Source organism: Pongo abelii, chromosome 7, assembly GCF_028885655.2.
Source record: "Pongo abelii isolate AG06213 chromosome 7, NHGRI_mPonAbe1-v2.0_pri, whole genome shotgun sequence".
NCBI classification, from domain to species: Eukaryota; Metazoa; Chordata; class Mammalia; order Primates; family Hominidae; genus Pongo; species Pongo abelii.
Window position 1 is genome coordinate 110,560,177 of NC_071992.2, and position 23,611 is coordinate 110,583,787.

Sequence of the window (23,611 nt, forward strand, 5' to 3'; positions counted from 1 at the left end):
TTGTTGCACATGTGCTTCTAATTTTTCTCTAAACTTAACACATGAGTCACCAGAAACATGGTAGTTTTGGGTCTCATAGTGTTTTTGGATGTGTATTTACAGTAATATGGTTAAAAACAGGGTGGAACAGATGTGGTTTTTATCCAGTTATTTAGTGATTAATAACTTTAAAGGAAGCAACATGCTTAAAATGTTGACTGTGCTTTTTGTCTGATTTTTTTCTATACATATATCTACTTTGTAGGTTTCTGTTGCTCGTTCATATTGTTTTATAATTTCCTTTTAATGTATTATGAACATCCTACATTACTCAATTTTCTTAAATGTTCATTGCTACATAGTATTATATGTACCATAATATTTTGAAACATCCCTGTTGGAGCTGGGCACATGGCTTGTGCCTGTAATTCCAGCTACTTGGGAGGCTGAGACAGGGAGGATTGCTTGAGCCTTGGTGTATTTTGAGAATGGCCTGAGCAACATAGTGAGATTCTGTCTGTAATAAATAAAATATCCCTGTTGAGCATTTAGAACTCATTTCCAACTTTTGACTTTAATATGTTGTAAATATTTTAAAATCTCTGTATGCGCCACTCATTAGGATAAATCTCTAAAAGCAGGATAGCTGAATCAAAGAATTTTGGACCTTTTCAACAGCCATTTGACACCTATTGCCAAATTATATGAAGATGACTTTCACTGTGTAAAAGAACATTTGTATTCCTGCATTACGGAGCCTGGGTGAAAATTTTGCAGCTATAGAACTTACAGGAACAGCATCCTGTTAACACAATCTGCTGGTATATTTTTGCTCCAGTTCATCTTTAGATAAACTCTAAGGCTTCAAAATTCAGGACTTTAGGAGCATTTCCAGAGTTCCCAAGCAATGTTTGATATTGTTTGGGGTCAAATATATTTGGGGTTGCTGTGGTTTTACCTAAATCCTGACATTTCATGATAGATGCATTGCAACTTGGAGATGGCAAAGTCAATTAATGTTTATATCGTTTCTGGGATTTCATTGTATATGGACACTGCGATAAGAATTTGCTATTAGGGGCTGGGCTTGGTGGCTCATGCCTTTAATCCCAGCACTTTGGAAGGCCAAGGCAGGCAGATCACTTGTGGTCAAGAGTTCGAGGCCAGCCTGGCCAATATGGCGAAACCCCATCTCTACTAATAATACACAAATTAGTCAGGAGAGATATGTGTGTGTGTGTGTGTGTGTGTGTGTGTGTAATCCCAGCTACTCCGGGAGGCCGAGGCAGGAGAATCAACTTGAATCTCTGCGGCGGTGTTTGCAGTGAGCCGAGACTGTGCCACTGCACTCCAGCCTAGGAGACAGAGTGAAACTGTGTCTCAAAAAAAAAAAAAGAAGCAAAAAGAAGAATTTGCTGTTAGGGAAAATGTTACTAGTGTATGAGTTTCAGAGATATGCAGTTAAGTACTTGCTATATGACAACACTGTACAAAATGTTTTATGTTGGGCAGAATGTTGATCAATATTGAAAGTAGGTACCCCATATATTCATTATACTATTCTTTTTACTCAAGAATGTTTGAACCTTTCTTAATTTAAAAAAAAAAAAGTAATTGAGTTACTTGCAGATGGTTTTCTTGGGAGCAAAAAAGTAATCAGGAAAAGTTTTTTTTAACCCGAAGTGCTTTATATCTATTACCCTACTTAATTTTCATAATTTATGACATAGGCAATCTTACAGACAAGAAAAGTAAGGCACGGAGTTGAACTTGACTAAGATGCCCTAGTAAGCAGTAAAGCCAAGATTGGACCCAGGCATTCTGGCTCCAGGACCTGTGCCTTTAACTACCACAATGACTTACTAGTGATTGGCCCATGATTTAATTGTCTTGCCAGCTTCCTAAATTAAGAAGGATGTTTTATGAAAAAGGGGAGGAGTTTCAAATTTAGAAAATTCTGATTTCTAGGATGTTATTTTGCGTTCAGTAGGAGTGTGGGTCTTCATTATGAACTCAAGACATTGGCAGGACTTTTATCACTTTAAAATCGGTAAAGTTGATGTCTTAACTATTTCTCTCCCTGCTTCCTAATATTTGTTTTCCCTAGGTACTTCCAATGAGGTAGCCCAGTTTCTCTCCAAGGAAAATCAAGTCATTGTCCGCATGCGGGGGCTCCCTTTCACGGCCACAGCTGAAGAAGTGGTGGCCTTCTTTGGACAGCATTGCCCTATTACTGGGGGGAAGGAAGGCATCCTCTTTGTCACCTACCCAGATGGTAGGCCAACAGGGGATGCTTTTGTCCTCTTTGCTTGTGAGGAATATGCACAGAATGCATTGAGGAAGCATAAAGACTTGTTGGGTAAAAGATACATTGAACTCTTCAGGAGCACAGCAGCTGAAGTTCAGCAGGTTGGTTTTAAAAACGAGTATGTTGTACCTTTGCATTAATTTCTGTTCTTTATCTCTGAAAATAGTCCTACATTGCTCATTATGTTAAAATAAAACTGGTAAAATACTGGAAGTGTAACTGCGTGAAAATAGTCTTGATTCTATAACCAAGAGATAGCCTGTACACACACACAACACATACTATGTATTTTTACAGAAATGGGATACTGCTATAGCTGGATTTTTGTATTCTGTTTTAAAACTATACCTTGAAAGCTTACCTATGTCTGAAAAGTTTCATCTTTAAATATCTCATGGAAGTGCATACTTTATCTAGAAATTCCTCTAGTGTACACTTAGATTGATTTTTTTCTACCGGAAGAAATTTCTATGTAAAATGCTTAAAAACCTGTCATCAATTTGATTTCTGTAGCATTGGATATAGAGTGTGAGCTTTTAAGGTTTTTAATGTGTTGCCAAATGTTATTTCCCAAAAGGCTTCATCGGTTTCATACCCTGCTGGTGAGCTCTGCCCTGTTTTTACTAGCTTTCAGCGTTTGTGTGTGTGTGTGTGTGTTTGTGTGTGTGTGTTTGAGATGGGGTCTTGCTCTGTCATCCAGGCTGGTGTGCAGTGGCACAATCTCGGCTCACTGCAACCTCCGCCTACCCCAGTTGAAGCAATTGTCCTGCCTCAGCCTCTTGAGTAGCTGGGATTACAGCTGCCTGCCACCACACCCAGCTAAGTTTTGAATTTTTAATGGAGATGGGGTTTCGCCATGTTGGCCAGGCTGTTCTCGAACTCCTGACCTCAGGTGATCGCCCACCTCGGGCTCCCAAAGTGCTGGAATTACAGGCATGAGCCACCACGCCTGGCAACTTTCAGCATTTTTGAGGCACAAAATGAGGCAGTCACTTCCTCAAAATGTACTAAGATCTAGGCATTAAACCATTTATAGAATCTCAAGCTTTTCAACTGTTCTTGACTTACCAGCTGCCAATTGAACATGTCTTCAGGGGTCAGTTTGCCTTTGTAGCATAAATGGCATAGACTGCTTTTCCAACTTGCTCTTTACATAGCTTTTCCAACTTGCTCTATTTGTGTCCCATAGTAGAATAGTGATTCATATGATTCCACAGATCTGCTTTGTAAGTATTTAGGATACTTACTTAATTATTTCTGTGAGTTCATCAGAGTTTTGTGTAGCTTCTGCATCCCATTATATGTTGTGATTTTAAATAATTATGCAAAGTTAAGAACCTTTTTATCTACTAGAATGCCAAAATTATTTTTGTGCTTAAAATAAGTATAGTTGAAATTCTATATTATTTTTGTGTTCCATTGTACTGGTGCTCTTGAACCCTAAACTGGCTACATTCTTAAAATTTAAAATTTAAATCTGGCCAGGCGCAGTGGCTCACGCCTGTAATCCTAGCACTTTGGGAGTCCGAGGCGGGCGGATTGCCTGAGCTCAGGAGTTCAAAACCAGCTTGGGCAACAAGGTGAAACCCCATCTCTGCTGAAAATACAAAAAAAAAATTAGGCAGGCGTGGCAGTGTGCGCCTTTAGTCCCAGCTACTCGGGAGGCTGAGGCAGGAGAATCACTTGAACCCGGGAGACGGAGGTTGCAGTGAACCGATATCACGCTGCACTCTAGCCTGGGTGACCAAGCAAGACTTTGTCTCCCCCTACCAAAAAAAAAAAAAAATTTATACCTTTTTGAAAATGTCATAAGTGCTGAATCTCTAAAATGTGCTTGAGTTTTCAAACATGACACACATTCTTCCCAAACTGGGAGAAAAAACTCGATGTGGTTTCAGATCTTTATTTGGAAAGAGAGTTTGTCTTATGAAATCATGGCCTAGAATAAGCTACTGCAGAGTCTGGGCTACTCTGTGTTGGTTTGGAAATAGAGTAGGCTGCCTCTCTATGATTCTACTATGAGTTGCTTTTGGGTGTGCATTTTCTCTACTTCTCCATCCTTCTTGATTTATTTAATAAGTTTTGAACTAGTCACAGGTTCTTCCACTGTCTTTTCTTCATTACTAGTCATTTTATTCAATAAATATTTGAGCACCTCTTAATTGTCAGGTATTATGAGATGCTTCACCATTTCCTGTCATGAGTTTATCTATTACTACACTAATTTTCTATTCTTGTTCTTCTAATGTTTTTGCTGTGTCTGGACTGTTTATATAACTTCTTATTAAAGTCTTCTTGTCTCTTTTTCATGCCATTTCTCTGGTGGTGTGGTTTGATTTTTGTCCCCTCTTACTCAGATAGCAACTGAGCAGGGTGTGAGTGGGGAAATTAGTGCATGTTTTGGGGAAGGGTTCATTGATTCTTCTATATTGTCAATTTATGGAATGTTAAAGGCTAGAGTGATTAAGTTGTTCAGAAAACCTGGAGATGCCACAGATGGCATTTGCCTAAGGACTTCTAGTATTATGAACTAGTTGGCATGCTCTGAGACAAAAGTGGACAAGAGCCTTGTAATATGAGTGTTGCCTAAGGGCAGTCTGTTGTCTAAAATTCGCCTAACCTATCATCATCCATTTTCAGGATAGCTGAATTCCATGAATCTAGAAGATATTCAAGATCTTTTGTCTTACCACTGTCTCAAATTAACAGGGAAACTAAGCTACTATTCATCTTTATGGTCAACAAATGATTCTTTGCAGTTCTTTATATCCACCCATTCTGTCTTGTGCTATTATTCAGCATTATATTTTAATATAATCTAAAGTGATTGTTTGGCCTGTGATTCTTTTACTGGGTCATTCTCTATTTCTTGGGTTTGGAGGTGGAGTATGAAGGTAATGAGGGGAATACTGTGTACTTAGTGAAATGATATATTTCTACTTTTGCTACAAAAGTCCACATTTAGTGATATGTTCAGAATTGTATAAAAGTGGCAGCTTTAGGGATAATAGTCCCTCACAGATAGTGATACATTGTTACAGGTAGACACTAAGTGTTTAAGTGTTTTGTGTTGTGTGTGGTGTACGCCTCACCGTGTATTTGACAAAAATGAGTATCATGCTTTCCCTGCTGGAATGCATGAATCCCTTTCTCCATTACTTCTCAAACTTGCCTGTACTTGTGAATCACTTGAAGATTTAGTTCAGATGAAGATTCATATTTATTAGGTCTGGGTGAGCTGGATTCTGCATTTCTAACGAGCTTCCCAGTGATGCTATTGCTGATCTGCAGAAAGCAGGGGAGTAGCACGGCTCTAAATTACTTCTGTTTTGCTTTGAGTACAGGTGCTGAATCGATTCTCCTCGGCCCCTCTCATTCCACTTCCAACCCCTCCCATTATTCCAGTACTACCTCAGCAATTTGTGCCCCCTACAAATGTTAGAGACTGTATACGCCTTCGAGGTCTTCCCTATGCAGCCACAATTGAGGACATCCTGGATTTCCTGGGGGAGTTCGCCACAGATATTCGTACTCATGGGGTTCACATGGTTTTGAATCACCAGGTAAGAAAGATACTTAGTGGAAAACTTATTCGCTTTTTCTCGCTACATACGAGAACTATCTAATATTAGATATTAGATAATCTATTAGAAATATCTAATATTAGATATTAGTCTTTGATAAATAAAATTAGTCTGAGATAAATTTAGATGAAATTAGTCTTTGATAAATAAAATTAGTCTCACTTACATCTAATTAAAAAGTACATAATCCTCAGTTACACACTAAGTCTTTAAGGAAAGACTTAACTGTAAATACAAGAGGTCTTTAGAATGAACTGAAAATAATGCTATCATTAGTATAATAATTCAAATTCAGCTTTGATTCCTTCATCACATATATCCATCACATTATCAATAGCATCAAGTAGGCATGACATATATTATCAGTCTTGACACAATTTTTCTTATTTTGGCTGTTCAACTCTGTAACTCTGCTGTAGTGTTATAGCAATCATGGATGATGCTTATTTTAACAAATAATCATATCTGTTCCAGAATATTTTGTATCCATAGGCTATTTAGAAATGGCTTATTTCGTATTTAATATATACATGTTAGACATCAAATTACATTCAATAGGAACCAAACTCAATGAGGACTTGTATCCACACCACCTAGAAAGAACAGTATGTGTGGATCATAACAGGCTCTCAAATGTATTAATGAATGAGTTGCTGAGAAGCCTGTATAAAAATCTAACTGAATTCTTCCATATGCAAATATAAAGTATTTCCTAGCTTATTGTCACCTAATTTTTGGTTAAAGAAAATTATATTTGCTGGAAAATTTAACAGTATTTTGTGCTGTCATAAGCAGGATACAATTCTACAAACCCATAAGCCAGGTGGTTCTAGTTGAAACTTTGGAACTTTTTTTTTTTTTTTGAGACAGAGTCTCACTCTGTCATCCAGGCTGGATTGCAGTGGAGCAATCTCAGCTCACTGCAATCTCTGCCTCCTGAGTTCAAGCAATTCTCCTGCCTCAGCTTCCCGAGTAGCTGGGATTACAGGTGCCCACCACCATTCCCGGCTAATTTTGGTATTTTTAGTAGAGACAGGATTTCACCATGTTGGCCAGGCTGGTCTCAAACTCCTGACCTCAGGCGATCTACCCGCCTTGGCCTCCCAAAGTGCTGGGATTACAGGTGTGAGCCGCCGCACCCAGCCTGGAACTCTTTATTAAATGCAAAGCTGTATTAATTTTTGAAAATGTTTTCTGAGGATTAAGGGTTGAATGTAGGCTTATATTGAAAATACTGAATTTTTTATCCCTAAATTGCTAATTTCTCACCTTTTCACTTGGAGATTTGGTCACTTTCATAACTGTAATCTTGTCTCACTGGAAAGCCTGTACCATTGGATACAAGGAATCGGAAACCATCCTGAGCCCTTGCCTTCTATACCAGTTTTCTGCATCGGCACATGCTCATTCTAAATCTTCAGTCAATATTAATATTAAATTATACAACTTGTTATCTGACCCTCTCAGCATGCTTCACTGGTAGGAGTTCTTTTGAATAAAATTGCCCACATTTAAGCATCACCAGGGAATTATTTGGTTTCTTATTGAGTCACCACTTCTAATAACCCAGAGGCCATTACTCTTTGATTAACAACAGTATTTGTCTCTCTTTGACTCATGTGACCTATTGTGATTACACTTGGGAAAATGTTCTTAGATGATGCACAAACTCTTAGCTGCCTTGAAGATGTTAGGTTTCCATCTTGGACTGGGTTTGTTGCTAGTTTCCCTGGTATGGTAACTCTAATGGTAACTTGCATGGTAATAATTTCACAGTCCTTAAGACACTTATTGAGAAAACCATAAAATAAGAAAGTAGTCCTATAAGCTGATCATGTCTTTTTCTCCCCCATAAAACATTCATGCTCAATAAAACTAAGGCGTTCTACCTCTGTGGAACACAAATCTACAGGCTTGGTTTGAAATAGGGGATTTTAGCAAGCTATTACTAATAGAAAATGTCTATTGGTAATACCTGTTTGACCAAGGTAGAGCTGTAAGGAGTGAGAGAAGGGCTCCCAAGCAAGGCTGATGATACATACAGCTCTCACAAATCATCACTGGGCCTTGCATCTCCCAAATTCCTTGCCCCCAAGCCACATTCCAACCTAGGTCTCAGGGATGAGGGAAGATTGAAAGGGATATGGCGGGTCAGTGATGGACTAGAACTGAGAGCCAAAAAAGAATACCGGTTCAGTGTCCTGTAGGAGGGTACCTAAAGCTCCAGTGCTGGTTCTGTTACTAGCTTTTCTCAATTGAATGACATTTAATCGAATTTTTCAGAAGAGAAAAAAACTAATATATGATCCTCTATTTTGAAACAGCAGTCACAAGGAGACCCTTTCAAACCCTTGTAAATCTGATACTAATTAACAGAAGTGAAAAAGGCTCATTTTCAGCTATGAGCTCTCAAAACTGTTTCTTAAAGGTTTTGTTGGCCATTCTGGTGATCAGGTGATGAAATGCAAGTCAGGTTCCAGCAGATCACACCATCACCTGGATTTTGTGGCTAAAATATCTGTATTATGGGTAATTGTCACTTTGCATGTTTTGTAAGCAACCATTTCCTTGTTGAAGGAGACAGTCTCCTTTTGTTTTTATTCTTCCCCCACACACTCAGGGCCGCCCATCAGGAGATGCCTTTATCCAGATGAAGTCTGCGGACAGAGCATTTATGGCTGCACAGAAGTGTCATAAAAAAAACATGAAGGACAGATATGTTGAAGTCTTTCAGTGTTCAGCTGAGGAGATGAACTTTGTGTTAATGGGGGGCACTTTAAATCGAAATGGCTTATCCCCACCGCCATGTAAGTTACCATGTAAGTTTTTCTTGGGTCTTGGCGCTATTCTACGCTATATGCTGGTAGGTGCTTAAGCTGCTTTCGTAACTTTCTGTGCCCCTGGTTCTTTCTGAGGCAGGTGAGGTGGTTATATAAGGCTCTCCCATCTGTAATCAGTAGTATCTGGTAATCATTTAAGACCTTGGTTGTGGACACCCACAATTAGAGATGCTACAAATACCTCCTTTCAAATTATATTCCTGCTTTTCCAGTGATAAGCACTTGGTTTCTGAAGCTTAGTGTGCTCCAGATAAGCACTGACTCTGGGAGGCAACCTGGCTATATAGATAATTTTAGTATGCATTTAAAGGCAAAATAAAAGTATGGCTGGATTCTTTTTCTTTTCTTTTTTAAAACATATTAACCTTTAAGAAGGGCAGTTTGATGCATATGTTGCATTTAATTTTTTGAGCATCAAGTATTTTTTGAACATTTTTGGACATTTCTATTGCTCTCCAGGATATCTGGAATGAGCAAGTTAGCAAAAACAAAAAACAAAAACAAAAAAAGCCACATAGATTAATTAGCCAAAGTTTCCATTGGATCACAGGATCAGTGCTTAATTTCAAGCCATGCTCTTGCTCATTGGCACCTGGGTGCAAGCCATCTGGAATCCTATTTGAGGGGAATAAGCCCTGTAGTCTACGAAGTTCTAGTTAGTGAATAAGGAACATGTGGGGATCTGATGTTAAAATTTGAGTCTTTTTTACATGATTTCTCCTTTAAGATGTACCTTCTTAGGCCTGTTGGGTATGTTTAAAGAATATAGTATTTGCAGTACAGTTCAAAGATAACTAAGAAAGTGAACTGGATTATGTGCTTGATTCCAATAAAGCGGGGGATTTGGGCACCTCACTTTCTAATAAGATGGACCTATACTATTAATCTTGTTTGGTAAAGTATTATTTGTAGAACATTCAGTGGGGCTTAATCCTTTTTATCTTTTGAATTTCTAAATGCTAATATTCCATTTACCTGCTGCTTGCTGTTGGTGAATATCTTAGAGTTGATCATGAATAAGTATGACGTTTTGGAAATTTATAATTGGGTTAAGAGATCTTACAGTAATCTCAGTTGTATGTCTTCAGTATATAAACCACTGGTAATGTCAGTAGCTTTTACGATATCGTTTAGTGATAATCTGTCAAACATTGTAAGATAAAGCATCACGTGTGACCCAAATTCTGCTTTTGGAATATCCTTTCACTTGTCCCTGCTCCTGGTCATTACATATTTTTCCTCTGAAGACTTTCATTTTTACCCATTTTTCCTCACAAGCCCCCAAGTAAAAAAGATTTAAAATCCATGTGTCAGCCAGGTACAGTGGCTCACACCTGTAATCTCAGCACTTTGGGAGGCCAAGGTGGGAGGATCACTGGAGGCCAGGGGCTCAAGACCAGCTTGAGCAACATAACGAGTTTATGTTGCATTTAACTTTTATACAACTTCTTAAAGTTTGTTAACTTTCTTAAGAAGGAACGTTTTATGGTTAACTTCATTTTTGTAGTCAGTGCATATACACTCCTTTAGATATATGAGATTAGCTATCCTAGGCTGGACATGGTGGCTTACACCTGTAATCCCAGCACTTTAGGAGGCTGATTCAGGTGGATCACCTAAGGTCAGGAGTGGCCAACATGGTGAAACTCCGTCTCTACTAAAAATACAAAAAATTGCCGGGAGTGGTAGCGCATGTCTGTAATACCAGCTACTGAGGCAGGAGAATCGCTTGATCTTGGGAGGCGGAGGTTGCAGTGAGCTGAGATTGCGCCACTGTACTTCAGCGTGGGCGACAGTGAGACTCAGTCTCCAAAAAAAAAGAAAAAAAAAAACTATCCTTTTGTTTAAGGAATGCCCAAAACATCGCAGTCCAATCTATTTGGTTATCGAAAATTTCTACCTTTGTTTGGAAGCTGAACAGACTTACACCTACTATGTGTATGTGCGTTTTTTGGGGTTTTTTTGGGTTTTTTTTTGTTTTTTGTTTTTTTTTTTTTTTTGAGATGGAGTCTTGCTCTTCTGCCAGGCTGGCATGCAGTGGCGCAATCTCGGCTCACTGCAACCTCTGACTCCCGGGTTGAAGCGATTCTCCTGCCTCAACCTCCTGAGTAGCTGGGACTACAGGCGTGTGCCACCATGCCCGGCTAATTTTTTGTATTTTAGTAGAGATGGGGTCTCACCATGTTGGCCAGGATGGTCTGGATGTCCTGCCCTTGTGATCTGCCCGCCTCAGCCTCCCAAAGTGCTGAGATTACAGGCGTGAGCCACCACACCCAGCCATGTGTGTTTGTCTTATTGGTGTGAGGCACTGTCCTGTAATGAACTGCTTGATAGTTTTGAAATCAGAATATGAACCGGGTGTGGTGGCTTACGCCTGTAATCCCAGCACTTTGGGAGGCCGAGGCAGGCGGATCACCCGAAGTCAGGAGTTCAAGACCAGCCTGACCAACATGGCGAAACCCTGTCTCTACTAAAAAAAATACAAGAAATCAGAATATGAGCACAGGCTGTATAACTTTCTGTGAGACTTAGGTGCTTCAATTTGTATTGTTGGTCTTTCTTTTGCATGGTTTTTGATGAGTATGAAAGAGGCACTCAAGTTAAATATGAGATCAATATGTTGGTCTTTTGTCTATATGCCCATATTTAGCTTGCTGTCTTATTCATCTCCATGGAAATGTAGAAACTCATAAGAACAAAAGACAATTTGAAGTCAGCTTGGAGATTTTTATGGGAAAAAGTTATTTCTTGGGCCTCTGCTGATTGCAAAATGTGGTGGTTCTAGGTATGAAGCTTAAAGTCAGGGACCCCATATTCATTCAGCATCTCAACTTAACTCTTCTATTGGGTATAGATGGCCCGGACAGTTGTGTTCATTCCACAAGTGAAAGCTAGTGACCAGCAGCTGGTCTTCTGTTTCTAAACCTAGAAGATGTTGGATAACCAGAAGACAATGGAGTTTGGGCCCATTTTTTGATTTAATCTGAGCCAGCTTTTTATTAGTTGATTCCCAGGAAGACTTAGGCATCAATTCCTTTGGGACTATTTCCCAGCTTGGATTTTTTTCTTTTTAAAGGTCTGAAAATATAAATTAGCTTCAAAGCCCATCATGTGGCTGCCTTTAGGTGAGAATAATGCAGAGTTGATCTGCTCGTTTCTTTTAGGTCAGGTCCTTCTGGCACAGTCTGTGCTTTGATCTAATATGTGGTAGTGGCCAAGAGAGGTTTATCATAACACTTCTCATTTGATGCTGTACTGACGGGTAGACAGCAAGAGGGAGTAGAAGCATAACTTAAAATTTAAAATATTTAGTAGCCTCTAGTATGAAACTTAAATGTCAGTTCCACGTTTCTTTCCTCTGAGAGTTGGTTTGTAGTAACTGGCACTCAGGAACATGAGGGAAAAAAATTACATATTGTGAAATGATTGAGAAGACATGAAAATCCACTTCATGTTGGTGTTTCCGAATTTCAGGCTAAGAACTGTTTTTTAGGTTGACAGGGTGGAATTCAGATACTTCTATGTATTAACTATATAATCAAAAGGAAATTGCTTGGGATAGGATAAAGAACTGTGGTCTCTTTCTTTAAAATGTGTAGATGGAACAGTGACTCTATGTTTTTAGTGCTAGCATGTGCATGTCAGCTGTTACAAATATGTCTCAATCTCTCTTTGCATATCTAGGCCTGTCTCCTCCCTCCTACACATTTCCAGCTCCTGCTGCAGTTATTCCTACAGAAGCTGCCATTTATCAGCCCTCTGTGATTTTGAATCCACGAGCACTGCAGCCCTCCACAGCGTACTACCCAGCAGGCACTCAGCTCTTCATGAACTACACAGCATACTATCCCAGGTAAGGCTCTGACAGAAGTGGAAATGAGGGGCAGAAACAAAGGACTCCTTTGATAGCCAGTGCCCGAGCTCACAAAAGAATATTGTCTGCCATGTTGAAGGTTAGCGTGGCAGGCCACAGCCTCTGGTCATATCTCTGACCAAGAAGGTTGTTTCAAGACAAAGCAAAAGCAGTATAGTTTTTAACCATATGCTGACAGCATAATCTTTTAGGTCACCTGTGTCTACAGCTTTCCTCTTTTACCTCTCCTGTCATAGGACCCCAAGTGAATAGTGATGTAATCACTGCAATAGGATGGCAATATCAGATGAATGAATCATAAAACAGGAAAATTCATAACAGGAACAATGCTCTTTTGAAGTAGTATGAATTCATGTTATGGCACAGTGAATAAAAACTGTTGCTTTAAATATTCCAGGGCTTATATTCTTTTCCTCCAAAATCTTTAAACAAATCTATAAACCAATCCAGAATTAGATTATTTAGTGTTTTCTTAGAGTCTATATATTTTAAGTCTGTCTTTTTAGTTGTGTTCAATTTTTCGGACATAGCATACTAGCATATAATGGAGAGAATGTTGTCAGTCTGGGAGTTGGGAGACCGAATGTTAGCTTCTTTCCAAGCTATTTAGACGAAATATTTGGAGTACATGCACGAGCATGTAAATGAGGCTTATAATAAGTGTCTTGGACCTAACCTGTCTGATCCTACAGCTATGTTGCATTGTATTTTTCTTCCCTGTCCAATATAGAGTTTTCCACTAGGGAGTAAGAGTTAGGGGTCTCATAATAACAGGCAAGTTTGTAGCCACTTTTAATTACGTTTTTTATTTTGTTAGAAGTTTTTAAAACATTAATGCTATTGAAAATATTTTTTATTCCACTGGAGAAGAAAAGAAAAGGGCTATGACAGTTGTCAGCTAGCTGTCTTCTGAAGGTTTGAAAAGGCAAAGAAGCATGAGTTCATGATGGAATACTGTGCCAGACACGTAGCCCAGCCCCAATCTGCCACCCTCTCTGGACCCTGTGATAATTGCTTATGTCATCAGAATGTCAGGAATGGAATCCTTGGTGTCTCTGAATGTCTGCCAGCGTTCTTGTTCCTATAGTGTAATTGTAGAATATCCACTTCCATCACTACTTGCCACCTGAGTAGCGGTACAGGAAGGAGTTTCTTGGAAATGAGACCATGAATCTTGAAGCCCCAAAGGCAGAAGGAACTGACATTGATGGCTTAATAGCTCCTGTAATTTTGGATGTGGGCCTGTAGGTCAATTTTTTTTTCTACCAGTAGTTTTAAAATTTGTATTGTGCTCATTATTAAGTCTGAGTATAGGAGTGTGGTGAGTAAAAGTAAAGACTCCCATTTTATACACCTCCGAGTCTGGAAGTAACCGTTATTATCAGTTTGGTAATACACATGTATGCTTCTAAATAATGTGACATCTTAATGTGTACTGTCTAATCGTTCCTTCTTTCTTTTTTTAAAACTTGAAAATGTGTCAGTGACTACTTCTGTGTATATTTACCTCATTCTTGTAAATTCCTCAAAATGTCCAAAGGGTAAAAATATAAGTTTATTTGTAGATATCTGTACTTTTAATTTTTCTCTTAAAGCTCATGTTGATCTTTAAACACTTGATTTTATCTCTCTCTCTCAAACTTTTTTTCCCTCACTAGAGATGGGATTTTGCCATTTTGCCTAGGCTGGTCTCAAACTCCTGGGCTCAAGTGATCCACTGCCTCAGCGTCCCAAAGTGCTGGGGTTACAGGGGACATGCTTGTATTTCTGTAGGACAGTTTTACAGAAATGGAATTTTAAAAACGAAGGTCAGGTGCATTATATATAAGCTAATACTTCCAAATTAACCCCTAGAGTGTGTTATTTTATTTTATATTTCCCCACTTTTAGTGAAATTACCTACATAACAACATGAAAGCATTCAAACATGGGAATTATATGCTCTTATTTATGCTGTAAATCTGGTATGATTTAAAAAGCATATGCCAAAGATGTTTTATAATTTTGATAGAAAAACATTAATTTCTTTTTTTTTATTTTTTTTGAGTCGGAGTTTCGCTCTTGTTGCCCGGGCTGGAGTGCAACGGCGCGATCTTGGCTCAACACAACCTCCGCCTCCCGGGTTCAAGCAATTCTCCTGCTTCAGCCTCCTGAGTAGCTGGGATTACAGGCATGAGCCACCATGCCCGGCTAATTTTATATTTTTAGTAGAGAAGGGGTTTCTCCATGTTGGTCAGGCTGGTCTCAAACTCCTGACCTCAGGTGATCCGCCCGCCTCAGCCTCCCAAAGTGCTGGGATTACAGGTGTCAGCCACCACGCTCGGCGAAAAACATTAATTTCTAACCTGGCATAACTATTGGGCATTTGAGGCTATTAAAAAACTTTGTTATGTAAATGCTCAAGTATGTTTTGGCCTCCACTCTGATAAGTGGGAAATCTAAAACAGCATATTCTAGAGATACTATTAATCAGAAGCTCTTGTGTTTTTCTTTATTTTTAAATTTCCTCCATTAAAAAAAAGCCACAAGTGGTGGGTTATGCCTGTAATCCCAGCACTTTGGGAGGCTAAGGTGGGAGGATCACTGGAAGCCAGTAGTTAGACACCAGCCTGAGTCTCAAAGTGAGACCCTATCTCTACTAAAAATAAAAAACTGTGGCTCACACCTGTAATCCCAGCACTTTGGGAGGGCGAGGTGGGCGGATCAGGAGGTCAGGAGATCGAGACCATCCTGGCTAACATGGTGAAACTCCATCTCTACTAAAAAATACAAAAAATTAGTTGGGCATGGTGGCGGGTGCCTGTAGTCCCAGCTACTTGGGAGGCTGAGGCAGGAGAATGGCGTGAACCCAGGAGGAGGAGCTTGCAGTGAGCCAAGATTGTGTCACTGCACTCCAGCCTGGGTGACAGAGCAAGACTCTGTCTCAAAAAAACAAAAAACAAAAAAAAAAAAACTGGCTTGGCATAGTGGCTCACTCCTATAATCCCAGCACTTTACGAGGCTGAGACGGGCAAATCGCTTGAGGTTAGGAGTTCGAGACCAGCTTGGCCAACATGGTGAAACTCCATCTACTAAAAAATACAAAAATTAGCTGGGTGTGGTGGTGAGTATCTGTAATCCCAGCTACTAGGGAGGCTGAGGCAGGAGAGTTGCTTGAACCCAGGAGACGGAGGCTGCAGTGAGCCAAGATTGTGCCACTGCACTCCAGCCTGGGCATCACAGTGAGACTCCGTCTCAAAAAATAAATAATAAAAATAAATGGGCTGGGTGTGGTGGCTCACCCCTGTAATCCCAACACTTCGGGAGGCCGAGGCAGGCAGACCATGAGGTCGGGAGTTCTAGACCAGCCTGGCCAATATGGTGAAACCCCGTCTCTACTAATACCAAAATTAGCAGGGCATGGTGGTGGGCACCTATAGTTCCAGCTACTCGGGAGGCCAAGGCAGAAGAATCGCTTGAACCCGGGAGGTGAAGGTTGCAGTGAGCCGAGATCACGCCACTGCACTCCAGTCTGGGTGGCAGAGCGAGACTCAGTCTCAAAAAATAAAAATAAATGAGGTTGTCACAACAGCATCTGGAAGAGCAGGTGAAATGAAAGCATGTATGCCTCATGTGGTTTTGTTTTCTCTTTTTGGGCTTTTAACCCCCTTCTCTCCCTCAGAAGAGGGTTTCAGTTATCCAGTGACTCATACCTTAGCCTAGGGCAGAAAAATAATTAGAAGGACTTTCCATTTGGGTCCTCTCTGATTATCAATACAAAATCAGTTACCTCACATCTTTTCTCTTTCATTACATCAAGCCCTACTTTTTCTTCTGACCTCTCATTTTTCTCAGAAAAGAATATTCTCCTTTGCATCAAAGCTGTTGCATAGGTGAGAGACATGCTGATTCTTCAAAGACTGAATGACATACATACCTTCTATGCATCTCTTGCCTTTTGTATGACACTATAAATTACAAGTAACATCATCTTTTTTGTCTTTGTTTTTTGAGATGTCGTCTGGCTCTGTCACCCAGGGCAGAGTGCAGTGGCGCTACCATGGCTCACCGCAGCCTTGATCTCCCAGGCTCAAGCAATCCTCATGCCTCAGTCTCCCAAGTAGCTGCGACTACAGGCATGCACCACCTCCCTTGGCTAATTTTTTGACTTTTTGTGGAGACGGGGTCTCACTTTGTTGCCCAGGTTGGTCTCAAAGTACTGAGCTCAAGCAGTCTTCCCACTTCAGCCTCCCAATGTGCTGGGATTACAGGTGTGAGCCACCATGCCCAGCCAAGCAACAACATTTTGCGCCAACAAAGGAAGCACAGGAAGTTTCACTTTTTTTTAATGAGTGATGTAGTCACAAGTAAACTGTGCATGCTTGTATAAAAGCTTTATGGTGAGGAATAACCATTGTCTTTCTTGGGGTAACCATTTGTTTTAAAACCAGCTTTTGTTATAACCTAATGAATGAATATATATGTGTGTATATATATAATATATACATTATTCAATATATATATATTCATTATTCAATATATTTTATTTGTATATATATTTCTTTCTTTCTTTTTTTTGAGACAGAGTTTCATTCTTATTGCCCAGGCTGGAGTGCAGTGGCACAATCTCAGCTCAGCGCAGCCTCCGCCTCCTGGGTTCAAGCGATTCTCCTGCCTCAGGCTCCCGAGTAGCTGAGTTTACAGGCATGTGCCACCAAGTCCAGCTAATTTTGTATTTTCGGTAGAGACGGGGTTTCTCCATGTTGGTCAGGCTGGTCTGCAACTCCAGACCTCAAGTGATCCGCCCTCCTCGGCCTCCCAAAGTGCTGGGATTACAGGCGTAAGCCACCGTACCTGGCCTATGAATATGTATATTTAGTAATATGTATGTGTTACTAAACACATCGATCTTTGGTTTATTGTGTTACTGTGTCCTATCCTGGAATTCTTTGTAGTTGAACCAGAAGAATACCAAGCCTCTGAGAGATGCTTACATTTCCTGTTTTGAACTTGCTCTTCTTATTCCAGTTTACTTTTTTAATTGAAATTTTTATTGAGATTCACATGCAGTTGTAACAAATAATACATGGAGATCCCTTGTACACTTCGCCTAGTTTATCCCAATGGTAACATGTGGGAATCAGTTTACTTTCTAATTTGCTTGTTGTTGCAAGTGTTCTCATAGGACCAAGAAAAAAGAATTCTTGATTTAAAAGTTTTCTTACAAGTTAAATATTTAGTATCACAAATGCAAACAAGAATTGAGCATCCAATGAAATGATGCTAGAAATAATAGTAATAGTGATGCCATATGAAGCAATATTATAATATGAGAGAAGTGTCAGGTAATTTTTGTGGGTGGCCGTGATTACGATTATCAGGTTTTTTAGTTTGGATTAGGTTTCTAAATGATGTAAGGAAGAACAACTGCCGTGGGCAACTCACTCTCTACTACCAGTCAGCGAGAGTTCAGTATGGCTTTCAGGGAGGAAATGACCCTTTGCTAATGTAAAAACTTTAATGGCGCGATCTCAGCTCACCACAACCTCCGCCACCCAGGTTCAAGCGATTCTCCTGCCTCAGCCTCCTGAGTAGCTGGGATTACAGGCATGCGCCACCACGCCCAGCTAATTTTGTATTTTTAGTAGAGATGGAGTTTGTCCATGTTGGTCAAGCTAATCTCGAACTCCCAACCTCAGGTGATCCACCCGCCTTGGCCTCCCTAAGTGCTGGGATTACAGGTGTGAGCCACTGCGCCCAGCCTTGGGGTAAATTTAAGTTTAGTTACCAAACTTTTTTGACAGCACATAAATTTGCCAGCTATTTGGGTGAGATAGATTCTTGGAAGATTTATTTGTTTGTGCCAAAGTGTTTTCCTATTTATTTGTTTGGTTCCTTAGGCCTTCTCTGAATGGTAGAAGTGCAGGCCTGGAGAAGCCTGTATGGACTTTTAGGAGCACTAACAGAAATCCAGGGTCCAGAGGTAGTCATCAGTCCATAGACTGCTGTAGTTATTAAATCCATGAAGAATCTCGAAAAGTTAACCTTGTTAATTTCAGATGAAAATTAAAGTCAGTTTAAAGGTTTCCTACATGAAAACTGACTAGGTTTTACACTGGCAAGGATTGAAACAGTATGTCTCCAGTTACTTCCAAATATGTGGTATTTGCAACACTAGGGATGTTAATATTGATAAAATTGTTCTGTGTGGTCATTTTACAAAGCAGTGGAAATTAATTTTTCTGCAGGGTTTCTCAGAAATGTGAAACAATATGTAGTCACTCATTCAGAGGGGAGAATGTAATTCTCTAATCTTCCCACTTAATCCATTTCTCTATCCATACATGTGATACCTTGGCCTCTCTTTTTTAGTGAAATTATGGCAAGTCCGTAAGGTGTGGTGGCTCACGCCTGTAATTCCAGAAATTTAGGAGTCCGAGGTAGGAGGATCACTTGAGCCCAGGAGTTCGAGACCATCCTGGGCATACAAAAAATTATTTTTTAAGTTGGGATGGTGGCACCCATTTGTAGTCCCAGCTACCTGGGAGGCTGAGGCTGGAGGATTGCTTGAGCCTGGAGATTGAAGCTGCAATGAGCTGTGATCCTGCCACTGCTCTCCAGCCCTGGGAGAGAGCACAAGCCTGTCTCTTTAAAAAAAAAAAAAAAAAAAGCTGTATATATCTATATATGGCAAATCCTCAAATTGTGAATATTATCAATACTCTCATACTTCTGACTACCTTTATTTTAGAAAATCACCTGATAATATTAATTAGTATTACCAATGTTTGGACTTCATAATTATTAAATGGAGGAAGAGTATTATAAGTCTTGTTATCAATATAGTATATATTATGAGTATGTTGATGTGGTGGGCATCTTGGCATCCAGTATGTTCATATCTTGTTTTACATATAATTTTATATGATTTATTAGGCTACACTGTATATTATAAAACTAGACAATATATGTCAGGGTCTGGAAAATATAGCGCAGGGAGAAATTTGTGGATAGTCCAATAACAGAATCTTGGCCAATTAAATTGATATTGGCATACCAATGGGCTGTGTGGGAGCTTGAGGCTGCAGTGAACTGTGATTGTGCCACTGCACTCTAATTGACAGTGAGACCGTGTCTCAGAAAACAAAACAATAGGGTTGGACATGGTGGCTTTGTAATCCCTTTGGGAGGCTGAGGAGAGCAAATCACCTGAGGTTAGGAGTTCGAGACCATCCTGGACAACGTGGCAAAACTCCATCCTGAAAAAATTAAAAAATTAGGCATGGTGGCAGATGCCTATAATCCCAGCTATTTGGGAGGCTGAGGCAGGAGAATGGCATGAATATGAAAGATGGAGGTTGCAGATTGTGCCACTGCACTCCAGGCTGGGTGACAGGGAGACAGAGTCTCAAAAAAAAAAAAAAAACCAACAAAAACAAAACAATGAGCTGGGAGCAGGTAGTCAAAGCAAAGGAAGATTGAATGGTAAAATTCATAATTTTAAAGGAAAAGATATCATAACTTATCAGAGAAATGGAATTTTTATTTACTTTGTGCTTGGAAAAACTTAATACCTATATATGTTGTTTTGTTTGAGACAGAGTCTCCCTCTGTCACCCAGGCTGGAGTGCAGTGGTGCAATCTTGGCTCACTGCAACCTCTGCCCCCTGGGTTCAAGCAATTCTCTTGCCTCAGTCTCCTGAGGCACCCACTACCCTGGCTAATTTTTGTATTTTTAGTAGAGACAGGGTTTTACCATGTTGGCCAGAGTGGTCTCGAATTTCTGACCTCAAGTGATCCACCTGCCTCGGCCTCCCAAAGTGCTGGGATTACAGGCATGAGCCACCAGGGCTGGCCTACGTTACCTATATATGTACAGAGGATATTAAGTGCCTCAATGGAGGAAGTCTTCAGCAACTTTATAATATATTAACTCATGTATTTCATTCAGTAATTTCCTAGTATGATCTTGGTGCAGCTTACTGAAGGAGCCTTGGCTGTGATCCTAAGTAATTAATGTCTTTGCAACTGTGATGCTCTGACAGTTTTCTGGATACAAGCCTTTGGAACAGCCCCTCTAATATTACTTTCTTTCCCTTCATTTCCTCTCACATCCCCTCAGCTCTTTGTTCAGGCAACCCTAAGGTTGCTTATCCAGCTCAAGGACAGTCTCCTTGTTAGTTTATTTGATGTGGTACAGTCTCCAAAACTGTAGGACCTTTGAATACACTGTTAAATTGACTTGGTCATTTGTCCCTAATCCTTCAGTTCCTCTGTGGTCCTATCAATTTTTGAACTTTTATATCTTTTGAGTACAAGTTACATTATTGACACAATGTATATATGATATGTTAATAAATACTGGCACTTGAGAATCTGAAATGTAAAGGTATAATGGAGGTAAGAATCTAAAAGAGTGACATTATTGAACATAACTTCAGATGAGTTACTAATTGGCATAGCTCTTTTTTAAGAACTTTTTATTCTCATTTGGCATGCGATTAGAAAATTTCATGCTTAATCCTTACATTTCTCTAAACTACTGCCATAAAGCCAAATACACATGATTTTTATTACAGCTTTGAGATAATTTGATAAAATTTACCTATTTTAGGTGTTCGGTCATTTTTAGTATATTTACAGAGTTCCAAAATTTACAATTGTAGAATAATTTTACAATCTAATCTTTAGGTAATCATGTAACAGTCTAATTTTAGAATATTATTTCACTCCAAAAAGAAACCTTATGCCCATTAGTTAGAAACTCCCATTTGCCTGTCCTCTACCTCTTCACTGACCCCTCTCCCCACCCCTAAACAACTATCAATCCATTTTCTATTTCTATAGATTTTCCTATTCCAGATAATATTTCAGTTTTATTCATATTGTAACATATATCATCCCTTTTATGGTGAAATAATCCATTGTAGAGCCATACCACATTTGGTTTATCCATTCATCAGTTGATGGCTATTTAGAGTTGTTTACACTTTTTGTCTATTAAGAATAATGCTACTTGAAACATATGCATTCGCGTTTCTGTGTAGACATAGGTTCTCAGTTTTCTAGGGTATATACCTAGAAGTGGAATTCCTGGATAATACAGTAACTATTTAGCTTTCAAGAAACTGCCAACCAAGCTGTTTTCCAAAGTGGCTTCACCATTTGACATTCCCACTAACAATATATAAAAGTTCTAATTTCTGTAATTGCTTTCCAATTCTTACTGTCTTTAATTTTACCCATTTTCTTGGGTGTGGGTTTGCTATCTCATTATGATTTTGATTTGCATTTCCTTAATGAGCATTGATTTTGAGAATCTTTTTATGTGATTCTTAGCTATTTGCACATCTTTGGAGAAATGTCTACTCAAATCCTTTGCACATTTTAAAATTGGATTATTTTCACTTGTAAATTTTTTTCATATATTCTAAATATGAGATCTTATAAGACATCATTTACAAATATTTTCTCTGATTCTGTAGATTGTCTTTTCATTTTCTTGATAGTGTCCTTTAAAGTGTAAAAGTTTTTAATTTTGATAGTTAATTTATTCTTTTTTCCCTTACACTTTTGGTGTGACGTCTAACCCAAGGTCACAAAGATTTACTACTATGTTTTGTAAGTGTTTTGTAGTTTTAGCTCTTAGATTTAGGTTTAATTTGATTTGAGCTAATTTTTTGTATGGTGTGAGGTAGGGGTCTAAAATCATCCCTTTAGAGAAAAACAAAGTCATCGTTTTACGTGTTGATAGTCCATTGTTCCAGCACCATTTATTGAAAACACCTCTTTCCACATCAAATTGTGTTCTAATAACTCTTATCAAAAACCTATGACCAGCTGTTTTTGTGCCATCAAAATGGTGCACATGAATGTCTTGACCATTGCTCTTAAGAGCATCAACAATGTCAAAACGAGAGGCAAATATCAGGTTCTTAGAATGCGGTGCCCCAGTGTTATTGTCCAGTTTCTGACTGATGATGAAGCATGGTTACAAAGGTGAATTTGAGGTCATTGAGATCACAGAGCTGGGGAAATAGTTGTGAACCTCACAGGCAAATTAAACAAGTGTGATCATCCTCAGATTTCATGTGCAACTCAAAGATCTAGAAAAGTGGCAGAATTATCCACTTCCATGTCATCAGTTTGGTTTCATTATACTGACAATTTCAGCTGGCATCACAGACCATGAAGAAGCAAGATGAAAACACACAGGAGGGAAAACCCTGGGATTCATGCTCTTGGGGATATAATACATGCAAATAAAATGCCTCAACAGATGAAAACAAAACCAATTGATAATAAGTGTAAAGGTTTATTTCTGTTCTCTCAATTATATTCCGTGGGTCTATATGTCTCTCCTTATGCTAGTATTATACTGTAGTGATTGCTGTAGCTTTGTAGTACGTTTTGAATTTGTGAAGAAAACGTCATCCTACTTTTTCTTTGTTGACTATTCTGGATCCTTTTTATTTCCATATACATTTTAGGTTCAGTTTTGTCAATCTCTGTACAAAAGACAGCTGGAATTTTGATAGCTATTGCATTGCACCTGTAGATCAATTTGGTGGTACGGCCATTTTAGCAATATTAATTCTTACCCAGGCATGGTGGCTCACGCCTGTAATCCCAACACTTTGGGAGGCCGAGGTGGGCAGATCACTTGAATCCAGTAGCTTGAGACCAGCCTGGCCAACGTGGTGAAACCCTGTCTCTATTAAAAATACAAAAATTAGCCAGATGTGTTGGCACATGCTTGTAATCCCAGGTACTTGGGAGGCTGAGGCACGAGAATTGCTTGAACCCGGGAGGCAGATGTTGTAGTGAGCTGAGATTGAACCACTGCACTCCAGCCTGGGTGATAGTGAGACTCAGTCTCCAAAAAAAAAAAAAAAAAAAAAAAAAAAATTATATTTATGAACATGGGCTGCCTTTCCATTTATTTAGATGATCTTTTTTCTTTTAACAATGTTTTGTAGTTTTCAGTGTGCGAGTCTTGCACTTTTAAATGTTTTTCTAAGTCTATTATTTTTGATGCTATAGTGAA

At 39.3% G+C, this 23,611-nt stretch overlaps 1 protein-coding gene across 3 annotated transcripts in view; it reads left to right on the forward strand.

Annotated features, from left to right (window-relative positions):
- ESRP1 (epithelial splicing regulatory protein 1) overlaps positions 1-23,611 on the forward strand; it is a 65,205-nt gene that overhangs the window by 24,656 nt on the left and 16,938 nt on the right. For all 3 annotated transcript variants that reach the window (XM_009243960.4, XM_009243961.4, XM_054518678.2), the window contains exons 10-13: positions 2,087-2,388; positions 5,632-5,850; positions 8,492-8,690; positions 12,396-12,564. In XM_009243960.4, the coding sequence (XP_009242235.1) occupies positions 2,087-2,388; positions 5,632-5,850; positions 8,492-8,690; positions 12,396-12,564 (889 nt within the window). The remainder of the gene's footprint in view (positions 1-2,086; positions 2,389-5,631; positions 5,851-8,491; positions 8,691-12,395; positions 12,565-23,611) is intronic.